The sequence below is a fragment of the Vulpes vulpes genome, chromosome 15 (genome assembly GCF_048418805.1).
Source record: "Vulpes vulpes isolate BD-2025 chromosome 15, VulVul3, whole genome shotgun sequence".
NCBI lineage: Eukaryota > Metazoa > Chordata > Mammalia > Carnivora > Canidae > Vulpes > Vulpes vulpes.
Window position 1 is genome coordinate 64,166,405 of NC_132794.1, and position 19,834 is coordinate 64,186,238.

The 19,834-nt window shown below is 39.8% G+C and overlaps 1 protein-coding gene across 3 annotated transcripts in view; it reads left to right on the plus strand.

Annotated features, from left to right (window-relative positions):
* FAM81A (family with sequence similarity 81 member A) overlaps positions 1-19,834 on the plus strand; it is a 77,675-nt gene that overhangs the window by 50,553 nt on the left and 7,288 nt on the right. For all 3 annotated transcript variants that reach the window (XM_072738648.1, XM_072738649.1, XM_072738647.1), the window contains exons 5-8: positions 7,549-7,678; positions 9,583-9,689; positions 16,126-16,261; positions 18,517-18,712. In XM_072738648.1, coding sequence (XP_072594749.1) covers positions 7,549-7,678; positions 9,583-9,689; positions 16,126-16,261; positions 18,517-18,712 — 569 coding nt within the window. The remainder of the gene's footprint in view (positions 1-7,548; positions 7,679-9,582; positions 9,690-16,125; positions 16,262-18,516; positions 18,713-19,834) is intronic.

Consider the following 19,834-nt stretch of genomic DNA (forward strand, 5'->3'; position numbering starts at 1 on the left):
ACTGAGCCATGAGGGCACTCCTGGTCTAATTTTTTTTAAAACATAGGTTTATCAGATTAAATAAGCTTTCTTACATTCCTAATTCACTAAGAATTCATAAATTTGTATTGGTGTTTCCCAAGTGTGTTTTGTATCCATTCAGGTCAGGTATTCTTCTCTTTTGATTTGTTAATGTGTACTTATTAAGGTGGGTAGATATATTAATATACAAAAGTCAGTTTTCTTACTATAAAACAATAGCAAATAACTAGAAAGCATGTTTAAAATCAGAGAATATATAATAACTAGGCAGAAATCTAACAAAAATTGTTCAAGACCTCTGTGGGGAAAATATTTTTTTTATTTTTTTTAAATTTTTATTTATGATAGTCACAGAGAGAGAGAGAGAGAGAGAGAGGCAGAGACACAGGGAGAGGGAGAAGCAGGCTCCATGCACTGGGAGCCCAACGTGGAATTCGATCCCGGGTCTCCAGGATCGCGCCCTGGGCCAAAGGCAGGCGCTAAACCGCTGCGCCACCCAGGGATCCCTGGGGAAAATATTTTTAAATTTGATTAAGAAATAATAAGAAAACATAAGTAAATGGAGATAGATATTATATGCAAGGGTAGGAAGTCTTAAAATTTTTAAAGATATCAATTCTTTCAAATTGATTTTCAGAATCAGTGAAATTCTAGTTAATATCCCAACAGAGTGTTACACTGAGCTTGTTAAGATGACCCTAATGTTTATACCTAGGGGTTAAGAGTCAAAAATATCCAGGACACTTCCAAAGATGACTGAGGAAAGGAGAATTGCCCCTACTTGATAGCAAGACTTGTTACAAAACTATATGCTCTTGGCTTAGGGATAGAGAAAGTGAACGATGGAATAGAATAGAGAGTGCACAAATTGAACCACAGGTGTGTGGGATTCTGATATATGTTATAGATGGCATAGCAGATCAGTGGAGAAAGGAGGGGTTGCTTAATAAATGGAGCTGAAAAATACATTATCCTTGTCAAAAAAGAGAAAAAATTTTCGTATCTCATACCAGATACAAAATCAACCCTGGATAGGTAAAGGGCCCAAATGCTAAAAATAAGACTTAAAGACTTTTAACAGAAAAATATAGATGAACATCTTTTAGACCTTTAGGTAGGGGAGGATTTCTTCTTGGCATGAAAAGCATTGGTGGGTTTGCTTACCTTAAAATTTAAAACATGACTCTTCAAAAGACCCTTTGAAAATGAAAATGAGATGTTACAAACTGAGGAAGATCTTGGCTGGTAAAGGGTTAGTTTAAGAACATATAAAGACTTCCTGCAAATTAATAAGAATAATGCAAACAATCCAATATAACAATGGGTAAGAGAAGTCAGTGACCTTTTACCAAAGCAGAAACATATGGTCAATAAATGTGTGAAGAGATTTAACATCTGTAGTTGATGTGGAAATGAAAATTCAAAAACACAGCAAAATACTGTGGGTTTTTTCACCCAGTTTATTGGCATCTGAAATATCTGAAGATGGCAAGCGTTAAAGAGGATGTAGCTTCTTAGGAGATCTTATATATTGCTAGTGGGAGTATTGTATCACCACAAGTGCATTCCTTAATCCCCATCACTTCTTTCACTCTTCCACCCTAACACCTCCCTTCTGGTAACCCTCAGATGGTTCTCTGTGGTTAAGAGTCTGTTTCTTGGCTTACAGTTAATTTTCTTAATGGGAAAACAAGGGAATGATGACACAAGATTCAAAATGCTTACTTTCATGGGAGCAGTTATTAAAAATAATTAACTAAATAAAGTGAGCCATGCACAAGCCAATGAAGAGAGTATATTATGAAAAAATGAGTAAGAGATCCAAAATAATAACAATAACAAAAAGTCTTAATTATAAGAAATTCAGCAAAAGAGATATGAGGGGCATTCTTAGAGTGTATACTTGGTGTGCCTAATCTCTAGGGGCTCTGGAAAGGCTTCCTTAAGGAAGAGACTTGTTTGCTTAGCTCTGAGGGATGAATAGTAACTAACCAAGGAGCGGGTCAGAGAAGAACATTCCAGACAAAGAACAAAATAGGAAAGAGTGAGGTAAGTTCACAGCTCTGGCATAGAACCAGTGTGGCTGGTTGAAGAGGGAAGGGGACAGAAATGTGTGAGATGATGCTGGAAGTTAGAGGGTAAGGAGCAACCCTTTTTGGGGATTTTAATAGGTTTTGGTCTATATTCTAAAACAGCAACAAGTTGGAGCACCTGGGTGGCTCAGTCGGTTAGGCATCTACCTTCAGTTCAGGTCACTATCTCAGGGTCCTGGGATCGAGCCTCACATTAGGCTGTCTACTCAGCAGGGAATCTGCTTCTCCCTCTCCCTCTGCCTGTGTTATCTCTCTCTCTCTCTGTTAAAAATAAATAAGTAGATAGATAGATAATAACAGCAAATTAAATAGCAGAAATTTATACATGTACAGAATTGTGTTTAGTTTGCCTTTTTTTCTCACAGCTTTGTTTCTTTGGGGTTAATACCTAGATTGAAAGGCACATAGAAATATATTTATGTTTCAAGATTTGGGGTATATCCTGCCAAGTTACCCTCTAGAAAGCTTGTAAAATTTATTTTTCCAACAGTAGTGTGTGATGTAGCTTGAATCTACAAACTTTCTCCAACACTGGGCATTCAATTCATATTAAAAAAAGATTTCTGGGGTGCCTGGGTGGCTCAGTCAGTTAACTGTTCAACTCTTGATTTCGGCTCAGGCTGTGATCCAGGGTTGTGGGACTGAGCCCCACATCAGGCTCTGTGCTCAGTAGGTGGTCTGCTTGAGATTTTCTCTTTTTCTCAGATATATAAACAAAAATTAAAAAAAAAAAAGGATTCCAATACAGAAGAATAGCATAACTATTGCTTAATTGTATACATTGAGTCTATGGATACTGAAAAAAATTTAAATGCATATATGCAGTTTTGTCAGATTGTTTAAAATCTTTTAAAAAAATTTTAGGCATTTAAAAAAAAATTTTAGGCATTTAAGTCAATATTTACCAAAATATCTGTCCCATTAATTTTTTTCCTGTTACTTCCAATAAAGATTATAGCATTTTAACAAAATGACTGAGTTAGGTTGTTCAGTTTAAGGTAAATGTCAGGACTAAGAAAAGATTTTTAAGTTTGGAATAATTGAGCTGGTAACTTACTTTATTCAGTCTCCAAAACATTAAACTTACCAATGATCTCAGTTTGTTCACTATTGTTTCTTGCATCCCACTCCTTTCGCTGGGGGCTCTTTTTTTAAGATTTTATTTTTGAGTAATCTCTACAGCCAATGTGGGCCTCGAATTTACAGGCTGAAGATCCAGAGTTGCATGCTCTACCAGTTGAGCCAGTAGGGTGTCCCTGGGTACTGTTTCCTTTTACTGAAGTACATGATCTAGTGACTCTTAGTATGGGCTTTGTAGGTGATACATTTCTTAATGTTTGCATGTCTAAAACTATCTCTGTCTTTATTTTGCATTTATTCTTAGATGAGATGTTATTTTTCCTCCATCCTAAGAAGGTGTTTTTCCACTTCCACCATTATGGTATCTTCTGACACCTACTGTGGGCTGTCAGTCTTACAGTAGGTAGGTTACCTGTCTTTGGTCTCTGGTACTTTTTAAAATGTTATCTGTATCATTTGTTATCACCAAGCCCTATTTTCTCTTTACTTTTACTTATCCCACTATGTAGTCGCCGAACACTCAAAAACTCATGTTTTTCTTCAATTTTAGAAAACTGGCAGCACTCATGCCTAAGAGAGGCAATTCTCTCCGTTTCCATCTTTGGGGTCTTCTCAACTCCTCTTTCACTTATGTTAGCATCCTCCTTGTCTCCTAGCTATTTTTCCATGTTTTGAATCTCTGTCTTTGCTGCCTTTCAAGTGAGCTCTTTGCTGTTGTCTTCTAACTCACTGACTCTGTCTTCAGTCATGTCCGGTCTAGAGTTAGTCAAGCTTGTGAAGATGCTGTGATTTACTTCTAGGATTTCTCATTTTTCTTTTGTCCACCTGTTCTTTCCTCTCTGCCTATTTTTGTTTAATAACTCTTGATATATATTAATCTGTCTTTGATTTTTTTTGGCATCTTAAACATATTTCTTTTAAACTCTGTAGATCCAGGTTTTTCATTTGTTTTTTTTTGTTTGTTTGTTTTTGTTTTTGTTTTTGCTTTTGGTTTTTTTTGAGCTCTCTATAGATGGTGTAGCCCCATTCAGGTCTCTGGTTTTGTTACCCTGGTTCCTATGTTCTGTCACAAGTGGAGCAGGTTTTCACCCATCTTGCCCCGTGGAAACTAAAACTTCTTCTTACTTCTGTTGGTTTTCAGATATAGAGTCCTTCAAGCTTACAGCACCAGCTGTAGCAAAACATATGCTTTGCTCCATCTTCTGCACCATCTGTCTGTTTTCTACTTTCTCCCATACCTTTTTTCCCCCCATTCTTTTTTGTCCTTTTGGATTTATACCTTTTTTATTCATCTGGAGTCATCTTGAAGGTTTTCAGGAGGGAGCCAAAATGAGGGCATGTGTTGAGTCTACCATGTTCAACTGACATGAGCAGGTAGTAGGTTTTTTTTTTTTTAAGATTTTATTTATTCGTGAGAGACACACAGAGAGAGGCAGAGACACGGGCAGAGGGAGAAGCAGGCTCCCTGCGGGAAGCCTGATGTGGGACTCGATCCTGGGACTCCAGGATCATGCCCTGGGCCAAAGGCAGGCACCAAACCGCTGAGCCGCCCAGTAATCCCCAAGCAGGTAGTAGTTTTAATTCACAACATTTTAGTACAAAATAATTAGTAAATTGGTTAAATCTTCTACCTTATTAGAAAGCCTACCAAGCACTGGCATGCCCTCTCATTTTTATTCATGGCTTATAAACTATAGATCAATATTTCATTTTTTCAAACTTCTAGAGGGATTTATACTTTAACCTTTATCAATTAATATGCTGTTTTTGATAGTTGGTTGCAAATACTTGATATATTTTAGTGAGTGAGATCCTTTTCAGTATGCTTAGTCATTTAGGGAACCTTTTTGAGGCCCCAGTGCAGATATACATCTTAAAGAACACATTCCCAGTGCTTTTAGGAAGATCATAGATTGCTGACTTACTGAAACCATGAGCGGTCACAGGCTTGTTCTTCAACCTGTATTTCTTCAATCTTGTTCTTCAAGTGCGTTTATAATGACTTGTTCAGCAAGTTCCCAGTCTTCTGAGCTTCTTTGTCTGAGTTGGGGGGGATAATGAACAAAAACAAAATGTTAGATCTCCATTAACAATAGAAAAAATACACATGTAAGCTGAATAACAGTATTACAGTAGTGGCATGAGAATTTTTTTTTAACTTCTAGATTGTGTGGTATGTGTCTTGAAGAAGAAAAATGTTCCCACTATGCCCTCATTTTGTGTAACTAGTGTGTGACACATAGTAGTCATTCTACAAATACTGATTGACTGAATGCCTGAATTATGATGTGGGGTTCCAACTCCAGCCTCTCTACTTCTGCTGTATATTGCCTTGACCCTGGCCTCACTTTCATGACAGTGACTCTATCCACATTTCTCTAGCTCTGGGTTTCTTCTGCTCCAGCCTCATTTCTGCTTCATGGGGAGCCCAGGGAAAGATGGTATGATGGTGCATATTCAATGAAGTTGTCATGCATTCTTTATACACGGCCGTTGATTGAAATATTTTCTTCATATGATTGTTTTTCTGATCAGAACATTATATATATATTGCAGAAAAGTTGTACAATTTATAAAAGAATGAAGAATTTTAAAAAATCACACATTATCTAGAGATAGTTGGTTAATATTTTATTCACTTCCTTGTAAAATTTTAATAACTATATATGCATCAAGATTCAGTCGAGAAAACAGAAACCACTCTAAGTATTTTAACAGGAAGGGGTTTAGTCTAGGAAATTAGAGTTTACAAAACCATTTAGATTTAAGGAAGCAAAGGGAAGGAAACTTCTAGTGGCTCCCAGGACAGTAGGATGTAGAAGAGTCACAGAAAGGAGCCATTGATGATATTAGCTGCGTGTAACATGGAAGTAAGTGATTTCCAGGAGAGTACCTGGAGGTGGCTATAAACCTCACTTGTGCAAGTTTACTACTTATCTGCTCATCCCTGCCAGGGGAACATAAGGGATTCTCCACCTCTCTAGATAAGTGCCTCTCATTGGTGGGATATAAATCAGAACCCAGCTGACAAGGTTGTCTGGGAAGTAGTTTTTAGGCTTCTACCCCTTTGATACCGAAAGCATTCGCAAGAAACAAAAATGCTCTGCTCTGTCAATTCTGAGCGAGCCATTTTATAAACCTTTCCCCTTTTCATCAGTCCTCCAATATCTTTCTTCTATGTCTCTTGCATTAGCCAATGGCCATGAGTACCCAGCCATTTTTTATTCTAGGCAAAACAAATCCTCAGATGCATTGTTTGAACTTCTGCCAACTGTGAGGGTTTCCCTTCCTTGATAACCTTGAGGGCCACTCCTGAGTGGGCTTTTAAATCTTCTTCTGGAAGGGGTCAGGGTATCAGTGCCTTCTGTAAACCAGGCCTGATTCTTCCTCCTTCAGTCCACCTGGTCATCAGGAACTCCTCAGGAGCCCATATGTATGAGTTGAAGGAAGGTTGACAGTAGCAAGAGTTTATACCATGGGAGTCTGGGCTCGTGCAATTTACTTATGCCTTTGGGACCTATTTAAGCCTGCCATCTATGTATCCCTCCCTCTTGAAGATGGCATGCTGCTCATATGCCGCCTTAATAGCTTGGTGCTCATGATAGATTGGCCAGATTGTATGGTTACCGAATCCCATGCTTAGGCTGTAGTTTCTACCAGAACCCAGTAGCAAGCCAATAGCTACTTCTCATAGCAGAATGTTTGGGTTGAAATGGGACATGACTTTGCTCCATATTCCTAGGGAGCTGTTCTGTGACTCACCTATTAGGGTTTGACAGAAATCTCCCACACAGCCACAGATACTTCGAGCACGATTGGAACTGCCAAGTTTTAAGGCCCAAGGAGCAGAGCAGCCTCACTGCAGCTTAGACAACCTGCACAGCCTTCTCCTGTTCTGGACCCCACTCAAAGCATACAACCTCATAGGCAATGCAGTAAAAGGTTTGGAGTAGTTCTTTGAAATGTGGTAGACGTTGCCTCTGAGATCCAAAGAAGACCCAAAGCACTTGAAAGGATGGAGGTGGTACCAAAGAGTGACAGGCCACATCCAGCACATCATGTAAGCCTTTCGTCATTGAGCTCTCACTGCACGTTCAGTTTTGTACTTATGAAAGGCTTTGCAAAGCCTTTCCTACTTTGATGGTCACATTCCTACTCTTATTAAGCAACACCCCTGTGGTTTAACTTAAAAACCATAATGAAGGTAGCTCTCTGTATTCATTTGATCTTCCGTGTAAAATAATCAGTCATCATAGTACAGTTTTGTTGAGTGGGGTCATGCATTTTACAGTATGTCAAGAGGCCTCAGTGCTTGTTTTTAAACTTTAATAAGAGTTAGCTTTATTATTTTCAGATGTGATGCCAGCATAGCCAGACTCTCTGCAGAGCACAAAACAACTTACGAGGGGCTCCAGCACTTGAACAAAGAACAGCAGGCGGCCAAACTTATCTTGGAGACGAAAATCAAAGACGCAGAGGGACAGGTATGGCCTATTTCCGGTAGCCTTTTTAAAGTAGTTAATTTGTGTTAGCTAAGAATAACGTGGTTTGGAGAAACCAGCGTGGGCACCCAGTATGTGCCATTCTTTTCCTTGCTTCTTGCTTTCCTCTGTTTCCCTGCAGTGGCCCTACAGGAGTATGGCAAGCAAAGCACCAAGATTTTTGGTACAATCCTAATTTTATTTTTTTTAGATTTTTTTTTTACTTGCTTATTAATGAGAGACAGAGAGAGAGAGAGAGAGAGAGAGAGAGAGAGAGGCAGAGATACAGGCAGAGGGAGAAGCAGGCTCCATGCAGGGAGCCCGATGTGGGACTTGATCCCGGGTCTCCAGGATCACGCCCTGGGCTAAAGGCAGCTAAACCATTGAGGTATCTGGGCTGCCCACAGTCCTAATTTTAAAGATTCTTTTCCCTCATTCCTAAAACAATTAATATATTTCAGAAATTCTAAATTATAGCTCCAAAACTACTCCTGGCGTAGGGTAAGTGATCAGACTTTCTTTTATATGCTCCTTGTCCCAATTTTTGGTTCAGAAAATAGTCACTGTACTGGACCTCATGCTACTTCATCACAGTCTGTTGTGGGAAAGAACTCAGACAAAGCTAGAAGGTAGGCTGGCTGGTGAATTTTAGAGTATTCCACCTTGAAATTCACAGATCAATTTCATAAAGCAAAATTCTTGACATTTCACAGTTTGCTTTTGGTCACTTTAAAGTTTCCCTTTGCCATAAAGGGGCCTGTCTCCTAAGATTTGCCCCACAGTATCTGCCCTACTTGCCATTATTCATGTAAAGAGAGACCATTCCAGTAAAATAGGGCATCTGGTCAATCTATTGGATTAAAAGTACTTGTGTCCAAAATAGATTCAATAAAAATCTAAATCTACTTACGTGAAAAACACAGATACTATAAAGCCATGCAAAAGAAAACAACAAAACAACAAGTCTAGTAATTTTTTTTTCAAAGAATGAGGATAGAGTGATCACATCAGAAAATAAATGCTTAGGAAATATTAAGCTTCCCAGTAGCCACACCAAGTAAAATACATATAGAAATCTATAAAAAAAAGACATACTTTTTCTTTGTTCTGGATTGTGTTCCATGAATTTCTTTTTTTTTTTTTTTAAGATTTATTTATTTATTCATGAGATACACAGACTGAGAGAGAGAGGCAGGGACATAGGCAGAGGGAGAAGTAAACTCCTCGCAGGGAGCCTCATGTGGGACTCAATCCCGGATCCTGGGATCACGACCCAGGCAGGCACCCAACCACTGAGCTACCCAGGCGTCCCCATGAGTTTCTATATAAGGAACAATTGAACATCATAATTTTTCACAAGTAAGCACATTTCATATAGGACTAGTTTTATATTAAGTTTTAGTAGAAAGATAATGCAAGGGGGTAGATAGTGAAAAAAAGGAGTAGGAGGGATATAATTTACAAATTCTATTTTCTGGTGACTCAACTTGATAGGGAGGTAAATTTGGGACCTTAATTGTATTTGTAAATGATGAGGGTTCCATTCTCTGTGACTAGCCAGCACATTTGTGGTAGAAATTCCAAGGTAAAAAATACCAAACAAACTGTATCTTGTGCCAGTAGGTGGACATAGTGGTCCCGGGCAGGAAGTAGGCTTGCTCAGCAGAGAACTATAAAGTTAAGTACTCAGAGTGTAATGAATATTTTGGCAGTGTTCCTGGTCCTGATTTTTGATGAGTGTGTATGATAGGAAATGGAAGTGGAAAGACAAAGTAAGCTCCTAAATGAATTGATTAAATTATATCGAACCTTAATGTCATGAACTAGAATATAGCTTACTTAAATGTTATCTGAGATTACCTCTGAGAAAATGAGATGTGATATTACAAGCAAAGCTTCTTTCACAGATTTCTCAGCTTTTGAACAGAGTGGACTTGTCAATATCAGAGCAAAGCACCAAACTGAAGATGTCCCACAGAGACAGTAACCACCAGCTTCAGCTTTTGGATACGAAGTAAGTAGTCAACTTACAAACTTCTTTTTTTGGTTAAAGTTCTGAAGAAGCCTATTCAATAGTACAGCTTTCTGCCTCTTCATTTTTATTTATTGCACAAAACAAAGTGAAAACAGTAATGGAAGTTAAGAGGAAAAAATTTCCTTGTTGCCTATTGCCACTTTACATTCCTTATTGTTGTTTTTAGTTGTTAGATAATTATCTATTCATCAGTAAATATATGTTGAGTGCTGAGGATCCAGAAATTAAGAAAAACAGGCTCTGTTCCTATCCTTGTGAAGTTTATAGTCTAGGGAGTTGATGAGCAATAATCAAATACTGACTCGAGTGTCAGCTATATTACTGCTAATGGTGATTACTGCTTTGAAGGAAAGGTACATGGTTGTGGTAGGCTGAATAATGGTCCCCCAAATATCACCACATCCTAGTCTCTGTGAATATATTACCTTAGATGGCAAAAAGGGACTTTGCAGATGTGATTAAGGATTTTTTAAAAGATTTTATTTATTTATTCATGAGAGACACAGAGAGAGAGGCAGAGACATAGGCAGAGGGAGAAGCAGGCTCCATGCAGGGAGCCCAATGTGGGACTGGATCCCAGGATCACGACCTGAGCTGAAGGCAGACGCTCATCCACTGAGCCACCCAGGTGCCCCATGGTTAGGGATTTTAAGATAGGTAGATTACTCTGGGTTACCAGGGAGATCCGATGTAATCCCTGGAGTGTCTCCAAGAGGGAGGCAGGATAGGCAGAGTCATGAGAGAAGAGCATGTGATGATGGAGGAAGAAAAAAGAGTGATGCTCTTTGAAGATGAGGAAGGGAAGAGGACACAAGCCATGAAACACAGGTGGCCATGAGGTGTGGAAAACAGCAAGGCAATGATTCTCCCCAGAGAGCTTCCAGAAGGAACCACCTCTTCTCGCACCTCTATTTTAGTCCAATCAAACTGATTTTAGACGTCTGACCTCCAGAACAAGAATAAATGTGTTGTTTTAAGCCATCAAATTTGGGGGTAAATTGTCCCCACAGCCACAGGAAGCTAATATAGTGGCACTCTGAGAGTGAGGCCTGGATGTAGGGCCTCCTTCCTCAGGAGGCAATGCTTGACGTAAGAGCTGAAGAATGAATGGAATTTCCTAGGTAAAGAGTTGGGTAAGAACATCTGGGATGGAGGAGTGTGGCATCCCAGAAGCTGCAAGATGGCCAAGGTGGCTAGAACAGAAATGGAGGGGAAGCGAGGGCCGGAGAGGAGGTGGGCTTGCAGCAGGGCCTTGTAGACCATGGGCGGGGCTTCTGTCTCTGGCCTTAGCTCAGTGAGGAGCCACTGGAGGGTTTGAGGCATATGGGGTGATAGAATAAGATTTGTATATTATTTTTAAATGGACTTGATACAATTGGAAAATGGATCACAAGGAGCTGAAGCAGAGGTGGGAACATCAGTTGGGGGCATTGCTGCAGCAGTGTAGGTGGGAGAGGTGTGCACTAGTGTGATTGGGAGCTATCCAGTGGGCACCCTATGATTGTTATATTTTCCCATTTTGTTATAGTGATGCTTTAAACTGTACTTGCCCACAGTAAAACACATCATCTGCCCTTCTGCTCAGTCATAAAACCATGCATCTTTTCCTATCATGAATCTTTATGAGCTTTGCATTTTCCTGCCAAAGCAGAGCCAGTAGTCACTATATACGTGTATGTGTGTGTACATGTGTATGGATGAGTGTGTATATATACATACACATATACATTTGTTTATATATGTATATATTTGACTTAATATATTTTTTAAAGATGATTTCAGTGCAGATCTGTGTTAGAGATTTGTGGAAATTTTAAATTAATCATTCTCCTGGTTCTTACATCTCATTGTACCATAATTTAATGCTGTTTTAGCGTGGTTGCTGAGTTAACAGGAATTCTCTTATGGAAAGCATGTTTCTTTTCCTCTAATTATCTGTATTTATGTAATCGTTATGTCACCACTTCTCATAGATCCTACAAACTTGCCAAGTACTGAAAAATCTCTTCAATACTCTTCTTTCTATCACAGAGGAAAAAAAAATAAACATCTTGGTATTTTTTCCTCTGTAAATTACTTCCTTAGGAGATATTACTAGTCAGCAGACATGAACATCTTTATTTTTCTTCCTACAAAATTTAAAGTCTAGAAGTCTAGACACAAAGGCAGTTCACAGGGAAGAGGCGGCAAAGCCTGGAGCAGAAGGTCAGATTGGAGACCCAGTAGGTAAAACCCTGGTTGGTGAGCTAGGGAAAAAGCCCATTCCACAAAGAGAGCCTAGGAAAACTCACCTGTCTAAATCTTGGCTCTAAGTAAAGGCGTAAAAGACATTCCTTGAAAATCCAGGACGACAATCCAGCATTTATTTATTTATTTATTTATTTATTTATTTATTTATTTATTTATTCATTCATTCATTCATTCATTCATTCATTTAAAAAAAATAAGCTCTACACCCTACAGGGCTTGAATTCACAACCCCGAGATCAAGAGTCATATGCTCTACCTACTGAGCCAGGCAACTGCCCCCACAAAACAGCCTTTTTATCGCTTCAGAGGTAGAATTCACATTACTCAAGCAACTTGAAAACCACAGTGGATAATTTAATCTGAGAATGATCCTGTTTGGTGGTGGCCTGAGATGCATGGTATAAACAAATGCAAATAGTCTTCAAGGCTTCCCACAGGCAGATGAAGTTCCAAGGAACACGAGCATAGAATCAGAAATTGTAAAACAAAACAAGGAAAAAAAGCTACATAAGCGATAGAGTCAAAAGAAACAAGAAAAAGTGGAATCAGACGTCTAAATACTCCATATATGGGAATTATTGTATAAAATAAGTATATGTGTGTGTACATACGTTTGTATGGGATGTATATGTATTGTGGGTACACACACACACACACACACACATTTTGAAAGTATGACTAAGGAATGAGAGATTATAAAAAATGATTAGCTGGAGTTGAAAACAACCAAAGAGAACTTCTAGAAAATATAATAATTGAAGATAAAAGCTGTAGCCTCTGGCCACACCTGACTAGGGAGCTGGAATAGTGACCCCAGGCAGCCTTGGGGCACACCCCACAGTACTTCACAGCTGCAGAGCCCAGCTGACAGCCCCGTCTGGCAAGCGGAGCCCAGACTGCTCCCACCTATTTGTTGAGCACTGCCTACAGCCTCACTCAAGCAGGGAACTCAGCCAATAACCCCTCCCAAAAACAGAACATAGCCTAAGGCCCTATCTAACCGTGAAGTCCATGCCATGATGCTCCCTAATCACAGAACACAGCTCCCAGCCCCACCCAGCTGTGAGGTCCAGCTGCTGGCCCCACCTGACCAGGGAGCCTGGCCAGTACCTCCCTCAGTAGTGCAGCGCTACTCCGAGCCCGCCCAACCATAGAGCATAGCCTGAGGCCTGATTGTGAAGCCAGCTGAGCTTGGAAGTTGGCCAGTAGCAACATCTGTCTGGGAAGCACAGCTTGGGATCCCACTCAATTGGGTGCAATTGTGGAGGTCCCCTGGCAGCCCTTAATCATGGAGGCCAAATAGCAGCACTGCCTAAGCCAGGGAACACAGTTTGAGACCTCAGCCAACTAGAGGTAATTGCCCAGTGCAGTTAGTGGCTCTGTTTGATCATGTAGCCTAGCCCAGCACCCCCACCTGGCCAGGGACCCCAGCCAGCAGCCCTGCTTGAATGCAGAGCCCAGCAAGTAGGCCCATCTGACCATCTAGACCAACTAGAGTTTCCTCCCACTCCTTGATTTCAGAGCATAAGAAGAAGCCCTGTCCAGCCAGAAACCTAACAAGCATATATAGAACTTCCCATCCAACTGTAACAGAATACAATACTCTTAAGTGCACACAGGATATTCTCTAGGATAGCTCATATGTTAGGTCACAAAACAAGGCTTAAAAATTTAAAAAGATCAAAATCATATCAAGTACCTTTTCTGATCACAGTGGCATGAAACTGGGAATCAATAAAGGAGGAAAATTGGAAAATACACAAATATGTGGAAATTAACACACTCTTGAACAACAGATGGGTCGAAGAAAATCAAAAGGGATAAATTTAGAAAATCTTGAAATAAATGCAAATAGAAACAGATGTACCAAAACTTAGGGGATGCAGCCAAAGCACTTTTATGAGGAAAGTTTGCAGTAATAAATGTCTACATTAAGAAAAAAGAAAGACCTTGAATAAGCAACCAAATTTATACCTCAAGGAATTAGAAAACAAAGGATAAACTAAGCACAAAGGTAGAAGAAGGAAGGAAATAATTAAGATTAGGCTAAAACTAAATGAAATAGAACATAGTAAACAATATAAAAACAATGGGAAAAATTAGTTAAAGTAATTGTTGGGGTTTGTTTTTTTCTCTTTTTGAAAGATAAACGACATTGACAAAATTTTAGGCAGACTAATCCAGAAAAAAAAGAAGACTCAAATAAATAAAATTATAAATGAAAGAAGTGGCATTATAACTGATACCAGAGAAATACAAAGGAGCATAAGAGACTACTATGAAGAGTCATATGCCAACAAATTCAATAACTAGAAGGAATGGATAAATTCCTGGAAATATAGAACCTATCCAGACAGAATCAGGAAGAAACAGAAAATGTGAATAGACCAATAACAAGTGAGGAGACTGAATAACTAATCAAAAACCTCCCAACAAAGAAAAGCCCAGGACTAGATGGCTTCATGGATGAATACCACCAAAATTTAAAGGAGAATTAATGCCAATCATTCTCAAACTTTTCTAAAAAATTAAAGAGGAGGAAACACTTCCAAATCCATTTTACAAATCCAGCATTACCCTGATACCAAAGACAGGCCAATAGATGAACATAGATGTAAACATTCTCCACAAAATGCTAGCAAACCAAATTCAACAGCAAATTAAAAGGATCATACACCATGATCAAATGGGATTTATCCTTGGGATGCAAGGATGGTTCAATATATGCAAATTAATAAATGTGAGATACCACATTAACAAAATGAATGATTTAAAAAATCATACGATTATCTCAATAATGTGGAAAAAGCATTTGACAAAATTGATATCCTTTTTGGGATTGAGACTCCCAACAAGTTGTGTATAGGAAGAATGTATTTTGACATAATATAGGCCATATATGACAAGCCCACAGATAATATCTACTCATCAGTGAAAAGCTGAAAACTTCTCTAAAATCAGGAACAAGGTGGAGGGTGCTCATTCTCCCCACTTCTCTTGAACATAGTACTGGAGGTCCTAGCCAGGGCACTTAGGCAAAAGAAAAAAAAAAAAAGGAATAAAAGGCATCCAAATCTGAAAAAGAGAAGGAAAATTATCCGTTTACAGATGCTATGATCTTATAGAGAGAAACTCTAAAGACTATATCAAAACACTGTTAGAATAAGTGAATGCATTAGAGTTGTGGTGCTCTGTGGACAGTCTTCCTGGTCAGGCAGGGGCTGCAGGATGAGCTCCACAGTTGGGTTGAGCTGCAGGCTTGCTTGGCTTCCAGCCCAGGTAAGGCCCAGAAGCTTCTTTTATAGTAGCATGACCCAGGAAGTTGTACCTGCTACTCTTGCATGTGTCCCATTGCCTGAGTTAGTCATATGGCCACACCTACCTGCAAGAGAGGCTGGGGATGTAGTCTCTGGTCAGCCAGCCATGGACACAGCTCACATCTGAGGATTTCTTAATAGGAAAGAAGAGAAAAACAGATATAGCAGATAATTAGGATCTTATACCACGGTGTCCATTTTATTATTACTATTATTATTTAAGTCATATGTTCTTTCCTACTTTTATTCCATTTCATAATAAAATTAATATGAAAGAAATGAAGGGGAAGTAGCAGTGTGGAGTGTTATTTCAAGGTATTTGGAAAGGGTGAGGACCAGCGGAATGGAGGGTGGTTTTCTTTCAATTTTCTTTTTGGTTTAATTTAGGAAATATCTGCATGGGGCAAGAGCAATTTTGAGAACATTCAAGAGAAAGGTAGTCAGGCTCCGGGCCTGGGAGATAACAGGGAAAATGAGGAAGAGCCTGGGGAAAGGGAGGAGGCTACAAGGGTGTCCTCTGAGGTAGGAGCACTGGGGACCCCGTGAAGGCAAAGATGAGCACCTGGGTGGCCATGTGTCACCGTTAACACCTCAACACCCACCCCATCAGCTCTTCACTGGTAGGAAGTGTCATCAGGTGCCTGTCCATTGTATACTCCTTCCCTGCCCCCTAACCCCACCCCCAGTTTAGTGCTAAGGGCAATTCTAAGGGAAGATAAGCTTGTAATTCTAAGGGAGCCAAGGTTCATGATGACACGTTTATGAGAAATTTGATAGCTGGAGACTGAGGTTGTATGATATAACTTTATAGTTGTTTTACATCTAACTTGCTAATTTTCTGATTTTAGATTTAAAGGGACGATTGAGGAACTCAGTAATGAGATTTTATCTGCACGGAATTGGTTGCAACAGGAACAAGAACGGATAGAGAAAGAACTCTTACAGAAAATTGATCAGCTTTCCTTGGTTGTGAAGGAAAACAGCGTAGGTATCGATGTATAGTGTGTTCCAGTGAAGGTGTTCGGCGGAGGCGGGGGTGGGGGGTAGGTAGTGCGGCTGCGATGTTTATGAATAATCCCTAGTAACTCAGCATTGATTCATTTAGCACCACCTTAAGCTGTTCAGCTGTTTCTTGCCTTAGAATCCCTCCTTTCTCTGTATTCGTTTATAAGGAGAGCACTTGGACTTCTTTTAGTTAACAAAAGGCTAAGCAGAAAATTTCAGCACTTTCAGCTAAGATGCATTTAAACCAAGGCCTTCATGAACCAAATTGTCCGCTTGCATTTCTAAATAAAACTAACTACAAATGTCATCCCAGTTTGGTTGAATTTCATCATCTGGAATACACAGTGTGGACTAGGTTCTTCCCGCTGGGCCCCTCTGCTATGCTAGAACCACAGGATGTGGAGTCACGGGGCAGCACGTCAACATCTACCGTTTTTTTTTTTTTTCTGTTTCCTTCTCTTTTTACCCCCCTCTCCCAGGGGACTACAGTTTGCAGCACTGCTCAAAAGCCATCAAGAAAGCCTTGCATGTAGAGTATTCTGAACCAGTAGATTCTGAAATTGGTATTTGGCAAGCAAATATATATATATATATATATTTTTTTTTTTTGGTTTGGTAAGTTAGCCTGACCATCTTCCTCTCTCTTCTCTTTTCACTGCTTCCTCCTATTGGGCTTTGATGGAGCAGAAGTATCTGGTGCAGTTTGCATCTCTGATTCTGCTGTGTCGCAGTGCAGAGCAGCTCTCAATGCAGACTGCACTGTACAACATCGAGAGCTAGATCATGCAATAGCCCACTTACAGCTCAGTGTTCATAGTCTTGGCCTCCAAAGCTCACCCGCAGATGCAGATTCCCATAAAAACCAGGCATGTTGGAAAGAAAAGGAAAGACAATATTTAATGTTTCAAATATTTAAGTGTTCTTTCATATCTTTGTCCAAATCCCAGTCTTGGAGGTTCAGACCTAATTGATCCAGGGCATTGGTTTATTTTTAAAGCACCCCAGGTATTGCAGCCTGGGCTGAGAACTATAGCTTTAGATGTAATGGTTGTGCATATTTCAGACTAGGCTCTGTCACAGATGTGTGTTTTCATTATACAGGCACATATTGACATGCTGATGGGGTGTGTTCCAGCTACAAAGCTAACACATTGGTGTTGGCCAAATGCTGGCACTTCTTGATTCACTGCCAGGAGCCTTTGCCTTCACCACTCACCTCCACACCTATGCCCCCTGACCTGTCTCACCTCAAGGACGGAGCCAACAGGGAGCTGAACTGCTACCCTGCAGCTGTAACTCAAGACTATGGGAACAGGGATTCTGATGTCCTTGACCAGCTGCACCTGACTGTGCAACCTTGAGAACGTTCCCTTACAACTCCCTACTTCAGTGACCTTGGCTATACTAATGGAATGGACCCACTTGCCAGAAATGTCATGAGATTTAATGAACAAATAATTGTGAAGTGCTCCATAAATACAGATTCTTGTGCAATTGTTAAATAACTTCATTGTATAAAATTCCATAGAAATCTAAAAAAAAAAAAAAAAAAAAATCTACTGATTGATTTACTTAGATTCATACTACTACATTTGTAGGCTTCTGTGTCTTTGGATCGCTGTTTATTTTCTCTGTGGATTGGTGAATAAGTGATAGGAAGCCCCAAGATAATAGTAGCTTTCATTAGATAGCATCTTCTCTTTCACATAAAAGCTGTCGGGGGTGGGGGGGTAGGGAATGCAGGGCTGATGTGGTAACTTCTCAGTCCTCAGCAACCCACGATTCTTCTGGCTTAATTCCCTGCCAATTCTAGAGTGATCCTTGTTCTCATAGTTCAGGATGACCACTAGCGCTCCAGTCATTACGTCTGAATTCCAAGAACAGAAGGAAGACACAAAGGGTGAGGATATACCTCAGATACCTTTTTAGCTTCTCCTAGCAGAGAAGCCACATATCCTTCTACTTACATCTCATTGGCCAGAACTTCATCTTTATGGCCACACTAAACTTAGGAGACAGCCGAAAATGTAGTCTTAACTCTGGGTGAGCTTACCCCCACCTGGAAATCGGGGGTCTGTTAAGGAAACGGGAGAGTGGATGTTAGAGCGAGCAACAAGCCACCTTCGTGGTTCTGTCCCCTGCAGATGGTTGTTAAATGATACTATGACTGATGCGGGTGCAGGACAGACTTTCCTTTTGGAGTAACCAGGTACAATTCTTCTCACCAATCGCAGGGAGCCAGTGAAAGGGACATGGAGAAGAAGCTCAGCCAGATGTCAGCCAGGCTGGACAAAATAGAAGAGAGTCAGAAGAAGAACATGGAAGTGCAGAGAACAAAACAAGAAGAGGAGAGGGTGCACGGGCGCATCAGCAAGCTGGAGTTACAGATGAATGAGGATATGAAGGAGATGAAGGCAGAAGTTGACGCTGGTAGGCCACAAAGCAAACCACCCTCGTGGGTCATTTTCAGTGTGATCCGAAAACCAGTTGATGAGCCCACCCCCTGCCACTCCCTGTGAGCCTGGCTGATGAGAATCACGGAGAAATGTCCTTAGGTGATTTTCTAAGTAGCTGTGCTGTAGTGAACTGAAGTGTCGTTTCAATTCCAAGTACACAGAAAGCCACCCAAGGGACAGGCACACAGACGAAAACTGCTCAGCTTGCACGGGATGTGCACTTTCTCTGGTGCCACCTGTGGGTTCGTTTCTGTTCATAGCCATGATTGGCAGGTCTCAGAAATGAACCTCTATCTTTGAGGTGCTCCTGAAGGCTTATTTCAAGTGGAGGCTGGTTGGTTATGGTCGGGAAAGACAAGACAGTCTTCAGGTGTGATGAGGGGGACCGCCTTATCTCCTAGCTCCCTCCAGTTCTAGAATTCCATCATTTTCTTCTGCAAAATCATTCTACTTTGGCCACGTGGAAATAAGAGTAGTCAGTTATCCCAAGAAAAGTACTGTTGTTATCACCAAAAAGTTTTTTATTTTATTTACATAGACACTACGAAGTCACAATTAAATTTACGCATTGAAGAACATCGGAAGATAAAAATGAATTTTCTTTCTTTTTTTCTTGGGGCTGTTAGAATATGGTATGTGAATATTTCATCAGTGTTTAACTCTGTATCATTTAATTCCCTGGGTGGGTTTGTTCCCATCCATTGAGGTGGTTAATATTCAGTCCCTCAAAAGAAGGGCGTATGAGCCTCTTAAAAATAAAAATATTTACTTTTTCTTATTCCAAAACCAATATATTTATTAATGGAAAATAAGAAAGCACAAAATATTTTTTAAAATACTCATAACTCCTCTCACCCAGAGGTCATCTTTATATATATCACTTTATACATATATGATATATATGTGCTTTTTCAAGTGAAAGCTCATGCCATATGTGATGATTTGTCATCTATTCTTTTATATGTTGTATCTTTCTATTCAATAAGAACATTATTTTTCACAAATAATATTTATTACTTAGATGACATGAATTGTCAGTTGAGAAAATTTTCTGAGAGAAAATTATTTTTTTCCTCTAAAGATTTGTTTACTTTTA